This window comes from Salmo trutta, chromosome 38 (genome assembly GCF_901001165.1).
Source record: "Salmo trutta chromosome 38, fSalTru1.1, whole genome shotgun sequence".
NCBI classification, from domain to species: Eukaryota; Metazoa; Chordata; class Actinopteri; order Salmoniformes; family Salmonidae; genus Salmo; species Salmo trutta.
The window spans coordinates 15523667-15531243 of record NC_042994.1 but is presented as its reverse complement, the minus strand read 5'-3'; the positions used below and the strand labels follow the sequence as shown (position 1 = coordinate 15531243).

At 43.8% G+C, this 7577-nt stretch overlaps 1 protein-coding gene across 1 annotated transcript; it reads left to right on the top strand.

Moving 5' to 3' along the window:
• The first annotated feature begins 971 nt into the window (after positions 1-971).
• On the top strand, positions 972-6338 carry LOC115178172 (E3 SUMO-protein ligase CBX4). The gene is made up of 5 exons (XM_029739228.1): positions 972-1301; positions 1487-1530; positions 2517-2582; positions 4192-4258; positions 4518-6338. The coding sequence occupies exons 1-5, from the start codon at positions 1233-1235 to the stop codon at positions 5952-5954; spliced, it is 1683 nt and encodes a 560-aa protein (XP_029595088.1). The 5' UTR covers positions 972-1232; the 3' UTR covers positions 5955-6338.
• Positions 6339-7577: the final 1239 nt, after the last annotated feature.

The window sequence follows — 7577 nt, the reverse complement described above, 5'->3', positions numbered from 1 at the left end:
GTTTAAGACTAACTGATGTGACCTAGATATCTCTGACACAACCACGGGCCATTGATGTGCAGAGAAAATTCACTAGATCCCCCGTACCGCGACACTGGCGCTCGAAAAGGGCTTACATGTGACCTTGTATTAAGAAGGACAGATAATATGGATAGAGAGGGTAGATATTTATGGAAGATGACTACCGGCACGACGCGTCCTTGCTCAGCCATTGGGTATGGTAGCCAAGTCACTAAGGCGCATAGCAAAGCTCACGTTCATGGACATTCTATCAAAGATCCCTGTGTGAAGTCTTTGGAAAACGATCATAAATAACCTGGGAAATCCATATTACAGTTATCACAATCTTATGAGGGTGATGATGGTTATTATTAGTAGAATGTGTAAATTAGATAGGGGAGTGATTCATACAATCTTCTATAGCTTAATTAGCTGCACATACTGTTTCAGTGTGCATAATGCTTGTTTTCTATCGTGGTTAAATGCTCAAGGTACCATTTATTGTATCATTCAGTTATGGGCTACAATAGGGCCTACATACCCATAATTAACTGTTGCATATATTTGTTTTGGTGTGGGACCCCATAGTTGAATTTCAGTAGGCCTATTGATGATGAGTCACTCACACAATGACGTTCACTTCATTTATCCATCGGTTTCAGCCTTTACGGAAACCAGGGCTGTGTCCTTTAGAAATATCTACCATACACTTGTAACACTTGTGAATGCGTTAACGGATACGTTAACAAACAGGCTACATTAATTAAAATGGATCAAAGGAGATGGGCATGGAGCATAGGCAATGGTATCCTTGATTCCTTTTTTCATCATTTGGATGACATGCGTAAAAGGCATTCAGTTACAATTCCCAATTTGACATATCATAACACAATATTCTACTTTTCATAGCACCCTCTTTCGCAGTTCCATTTCACCCTACACATCCATGGGCTAAAGCATGAAACTGCCCCAGCCCCCAAAAGCGCCTCCTCCTCCTGACGTCACATCAATGGCTCTTTGCATGAACACTTTTCTGCAACCCCTTCTCGTGTGCAAAGCAAAACGGATCGCACTGCCACTGCCAACGAATTCCGACTAGAGGGAAAGAGAGGGAAGATCGGAGAGAAGGGAAATCTCCCGTATCAATTTGAACGACGGAAAAACAGCACAAAAGCGGGAAGGGTGACAGTTTCTACAGGCATTGGAAGAGAAACCTTCCCTTTGCATCGAAAATGGAGCTACCCGCCGCGGGAGAGCACGTCTTTGCGGTGGAGAGCATCGAGAAGAAGCGGAATCGAAAGGTTTGAAAACACTTCAAATATATGACTGCTCAATATCCACAAACAGGGTTCTTTGGTATCACTATACAATATATTGCGTAATTGATGGAAGTAAATGATGTTGTTGTGTTTTTGCAGGTAAGACTATAATGTCAAAGAACCGCTTATAGTCAAATTAACCAATATGTTCTCTCATCTGCGTATAGGGGAGGATGGAATACCTAGTCAAGTGGCGAGGATGGTCTCCAAAGTAAGTTCGCTTTTAAAATACTATAGCATACTTTAGTACTACCTTAGTAATGCAAATTAATATTTCAAGTTTTCAAGTGTGTGTGTGTGTGTGGCGGGTGCGTCTTTGCGCGCGTTGAAGCGAATGTTTGATTCGATCGATGGCGCTTAGGATGCCATCACAAATTGATGTGTTAAGCGAAAATGAAGGTAACGTGAGGTAACTAGCCCCCCAATTACATTTTCTAGTAATTAACTCTTAAAAGCTCAAATCTAGGTATCTTATTTAAGTTAAATAAATCAAATATTAACAAAATGGCATTGCACATCTCACTATTAATATCCTCACTATGATGAGGTTTTGATGTAAGGTTCCTCTTTTCATTGGATTGCCCTAATGGTATATCTATAAAAAGCGTATAGATCTAACGCAATTTGAATATATCTGTACGTTTTTCGAAATGACGATCATTAAATCACCTTACCTCAGAATCGTTTTGTTAGAGTGACTTAAAAATGTAGATTAGACGGGTGACAACGTGGTTTGTGTGAGAAATATAGGGGGGCAGTTACCCCGGGGACTTGTTACCCCACGTTACCCTAATCACCCTCAGGAACCCCAGAGAGTTGCTGTTTTGCTTGTGTTGACGTTGTGAAGTATACTTCCAAGCAGTTATTAACACTTTATAATGACCTATTTCCAGAGTATAGGATACTTACTTTACTACACATTTATCAATAATGTTTATGTTTTGATGTGGGCCTATTTGGTCAAGACCGACTGCTAACTGTTAACAGCTAACCTGATTACAGAAGTTGCCTAGCTACTTTACAATGGATTCTGTCTGCAACCAAGCGGATGACGGCCACATTTGATATATGGTTGATAGAAGGCGACCTCTGTTGATGTTGATAGTAATGTCTCTCTCTCTCTCGCTCTCTCGCTCTCTCTCTCTCTCTCTGTCTCTCTCTCGCTCTCTCTCTCTCTCTCTCTCTCTCTCTCAATAGATATAACACGTGGGAACCAGAAGAAAACATTCTCGACCCGCGGCTGCTTGACGCTTTCCAAAACAGGTGAGTTTGACAGACTCGATTTGACGTGACAACCTTGCGTAGTCAATGGGGGTGGGGGGCGCTGCTCTGTGTGTGCGCCTGTGCGTGTGCGGGCATAGCGCACCACTTCTATCTCGTGGTGTGCCTAAAATGTGGCCTTAACTGAATTACATTTTCCTATGGCAATGTTAAAACTTTTCAAAAGCCCTAAAAAGGACATGATGCGATCACAATGTTTTTAATTTTTTTTTTTTTAAATCTCAGTAGGCCTATAATAACAGGCCTACACAGTGACCACACAAATCGGATTGAAAACATTTTGTAAAGATTGCGGTATGACTGTTACAATTTCGTAGTCGACCATATTGGACATTGAATTGTCCCTATGTGATATTCTTAGGCTTATAACAATAGATGGTTTGATTTTAGTTTGCCCATACCACAATAGGCTATCATCTTTCACAGGCTATATGCTTATGCAGACACCAGGGCCAAACATTCCTTGACTGCATGCTTTGTCTTGTCCCCCATCCCCGCTTCATCTCAGCATGTATTGGATGAGAAGGGCACTGATAACAACATTAGATAGACAAAAAGTGCACTAGTCATTTGTAATAGTAATTAGTAATAGGCGATATCCCTGTAACAACCGTAGAAGCATCCGCTTGAAGACACCGTGTGCCTTTTCAAGATGCCTTGTTTGCTGGATAAGCGTTACTATTCACCGGTAATTGCTAAACCTCCTGTGGGGGGTTTTCTGGACGTGAACACACAACTACAACTGCACTATGGCGCAAAAACCATGCAGTGACTCGGCCTGTGGTCGGGTTTGCCGTCATTCTCTCCAGCAGTGTGCGCAAACCAGCTTTTAAAAGAGACAGGTCACTCAGTAGGGAAAATGTTGACGGAGGGCGGTGTCTGTTTTCGCCATTATCTCTGTCTGTAAACGGGGGAGTTTTTATTGTAGCTAATTACGTGACTCTCCGGGGGGGGCATCACCGGGCAGAGTACCAGGCTATGAAAATATATGAAGTCGCCACTGTAATTAGATGTGTGCAAGGAGGAAAGGGGGGGGGGTGACATCAGTACTCATTGGGTATTGAATTACTGCTCTTGAGAAAGCATGGGAAACAGTGGGCTATAGGAAAAATATCCTATCCACCGGTTACATAGTCTATAGATGTGTAGTTAATTCAAGCCCTGAATCTATTCCATCCTTATATGGATTGAATGTTGAACTAAAAACGATTAATTCCATGTGGAAATTATTTTGGAGTAATGCAGATTTAGTCAGGCCTAAACCATACCATATTTGACAGGAGAAGGCCTTTGATAAGCAGCAAAGCCTGGTAAACAAGTAATAAGGATATAAGCCTGAAGGCCCTACACTACATAAAGTATGACATTTGTAATTGGTGTCTCCTGGGTTCAGTTAGAGGATCTAGTGGTAAACATGGGGATATGACTGAGGGGTATTCCACTGATGTTTCATGTCACCAATTAGGATTAAATGGTGCACGGGATTTTCCCATAAATTACTGCATTGCATTACTGTATTTCATTATTGTTAGTACATTATCATTATTGTGGATGGTTTGAGTGACGTGGTGGTGTTCTCTGTCTTTCACAGGGAGAGATACGAGCAGCTTATGGGATATCGCAAAAGAGGGCCAAAGCCAAAGCACCTGATGGGCCAGGTGTGTCTTCACATATTTTGGAGGGGATAATTAACTCCCGTATTACGATATATTTGATCAAATAAATGTTACAATTATGTATGAAAGGCCCTCACAGAACTAAACACAAGTTTAGGACTCAGGACTCACCCAAAGGTCATCTAGAGGACACCATTTGATGATAGCATTTTTCTAACCTTCATTACAGAGAGAAAATCAGTGAAATGGGGATGTCAACAAGTCCGCTCTATCAGTTAACCAACAGCTGTGTTTTTCGCAGGTCCCGTCCTTTGCCCGGAGATCCAGCGTCCTCTCAGGCCTTCAGGAGACCACCCTGGACGAGGACAACCGGCAGAAAGTGGATCCCATCCAGACAGTGCGCTCGCAGACCCAGCAGTACCAGCTGAACAGCAAGAAGCACCACCAGTACCAGCCCCTGCTGGCCAAGGAGAGGGAGGCCGAGCAGCAGGCCAACGGAAAGAAGAAGCTCTACTACCAGCTCAACAGCAAGAAACATCACCACTACCAGCCTGACCCCAAGATGTACGACAGCACCCAGTGCATGAAGCCAAGGGAGGCCACCAAAGCTCCGGAACTGCCCACCAACCACAGCTGGAACCTGCCTCCCGCGCTGCAGCAGAAGTGGGTCCGGGACAAGGACTCTGGTTGCCTGAGCAAAGTCAAAGATATCACCATGGAGCTAAAGAAGCTTCCGGCTCACCTCAATGGCCACAGTGGCGAATCGGAGCAGAGCAAGGCCACGGACAAAGAGGACGCACCGCTGTTGAAGGCCAACGGTGTCAGCGACAGCAAGCTGAAGATCGTCAAGAACAAAAACAAGAACGGACGCATCGTCATTGTCATGAGCAAGTACATGGAGAACGGCATGCAGGCGGCGAGGATTAAAAATGGAGATGTGGAAACCCTTGACGAACAACCCTTGACGAACCTTGACGAACAGCCGGACAATAATGATGATGCTGCAGAAAATCAACTTGAAAAGATGAGGCTCGTCCAGAAACTGGGTCTCACCAATGGATTCGCGAAAGACTGCAACAAAGGGTCTAACAGATCTAACGTATTTAAGTGTCCTGCTGACAAGGTCGACTCACCCAAAATGGAGCTTAGTGCGACAGAGCAGAATAAACATTTCAATGTCAGGGGTCAGAAGGAGGCTACAGAGGATCAGCCCCTGCAGCTGACCACCAAACCTAACCTTGCCCCTTGGCCCTTTGAGATGGGGGTTCATAGGACTCAGCCAGGAAACCGCTCTTCTCCAGCCCTCAAACGTCACCTTTCGGAGGCAGACAAGGGCGAGGACCGGGGTGGCTGTAAACAGTTTCTAAACTCCCGGAGTATCAGTGCACCCTGCACTGTGTCCTCACCACCTCAAAGCAACTCCATGGACCAAAATGGCCACCATAGCCACAATGGCCACCAGGACTACGACTTCCTGGAGTCTAACCAGGACGAGCCCATGGACCTCAGCTGTGTGAGGTCCAGGCGGGAGGCTCCAGTTCCCACAGAGACACAGGTGGCTCCTGCTGAGGAGGAGAAGACTGCAGAACAGACAAAACTGCCAATGGCCATCACAACAGAACAGACTGTGAAAGGGGAGCCGTTTCCTTCATTCAAGCCTTTCCTTGGGAATATAGTCATCACGGATATTACAACAAACTGCCTCACGGTGACATTTAAGGAATACGTTACAGTGTAACGAAGCTAGGAAAAGACGATCTGAGGACGAGGGATTAACAGCAACTGTGTGAATTTGTACAATTGTGTGTTGGAACATATTGGTATTTTCAGATGTTTGAATGTAAATAAGAACCCTTACAGTTTGCATTTAGTGGGGTTGAGATTCATTTTGTTTCGGGTTTCTAACCCTTCTATAATTTGCATGTACGTAACTTTGGCTATCATTCTCTAAATGAGACCCAGAGTTTTTGTCATACTTGATGATGTAGGCTTCTAATTGAGTTACAAACTACTTTAGTACATGCTATTTTGACATATGGTATCAGGGCTCAGTGAAAAAGCACTTACTCCTGTAAATATGATTTACTTTTGATAAAGGCTTTATATCCGTTGTGCTTTACAGTCTTTGTTTCAGGTCTATATATTGAGAAAGAAAAAGTCTATGTATTGTTTATTGGTAAATGACACCCTCTTTCAGTTTATTTGCCTGTGTGTGGTGTGTGTGCACGCAAGTGAACACGTGTGTGTGTCTGTGCGTTCATGTGTAGCGATGTTGCAAAATGATGGGCCGTGTGTGCGCATGTACAGTACCAGTCAAACATTTGGACACACCTACTCATTCAAGGGTTTTTCTTTATTTTCACAATTTTCTACATTGTAGAGTAATAGTGAAGACATCAACACTATGAAATAACACATATGGATCATGTAGTAACCAAAAAAGTGTTTTATATATTAGATTTTAGATTCGTCAAAGTAGCCACCCTTTGCTCTGATGACAGCTTTGCACAATCATGGCATTCTCTCAACCAGCTTCATGAGGAATGATTTCCCAACAGTCTTGAAGATGTTCCCACATATGCTGAGCTTTTCCTCCACTCTGGGGTCCAACTCATCCCGACCCATCTCAATTGGGTTGAGGTCGGGTGATTGTGGAGGCCAGGTCATCTGATTCAGCACTCTCCTTCTTGGTCAAATAGCCCTTACACAGCCTGGAGATGTGTTTTGGGTCATTGTCCTGTTCAAAAACAAATGATAGTCCCACTAAGCGCAAACCAGATGGGATGGCGTATTGCTGCCGAATGTTGTGGTAGCCATACTGGTTAAGTGTGCTTTGAATTCTAAATAAATAACTGACAGTGTCACCAGTAAAGCACCATCACACCACCACCTCCATGCTTCACGGTGGGAACCACACACGTGGAGAGCATCCGTTCACCTACTCTGTGTCTCACAAAGACACGGCGGTTGGAACTAAAAATCTCAAATTTGGACTCATCAGACCAAAGGACAGATTTCCACCGGTCTAATGTCCATTGCTCGTGTTTCTTAGCCCAAGCAAGTCTCTTCTTATTATTGGTGTCTTTTAGTAGTGGTTTCTTTGCAGCAATTCGACCATGAAGGCCTGATTCACACAGTCTCCTCTGAACAGTTGATGTTGAGATGTGTCTATTACTTGAACTCTGTGAAGCATTTATTTGGGCTGCATTTTCTGAGGCTGGTAACTCTATTGAACTTATCCTCTGCAGCAGAGGTTACTCTGGGCCTTCCTTTCCTGTGGTGGTCATCATGAGAGCCAGTTTCATTATAGCCATTGATAGTTTTTGCGACTGAACTTGAAGAAACTTCCAATGTTCTTGAC

What these genes read in the sequence shown, in the direction of transcription:
- LOC115178172 (XM_029739228.1), top strand. Translation starts at nt 1,233, where the DNA reads ATGGAGCTACCCGCCGCGGGAGAGCACGTCTTTGCGGTGGAGAGCATC. An exon ending in AGAAGAAGCGGAATCGAAAG is followed by an intron (nt 1,302 to 1,486) that starts GTTTGAAAACAC and finishes ATCTGCGTATAG; the next exon opens with GGGAGGATGGAATACCTAGT. An exon ending in CAAAGCACCTGATGGGCCAG is followed by an intron (nt 4,259 to 4,517) that starts GTGTGTCTTCAC and finishes TGTTTTTCGCAG; the next exon opens with GTCCCGTCCTTTGCCCGGAG.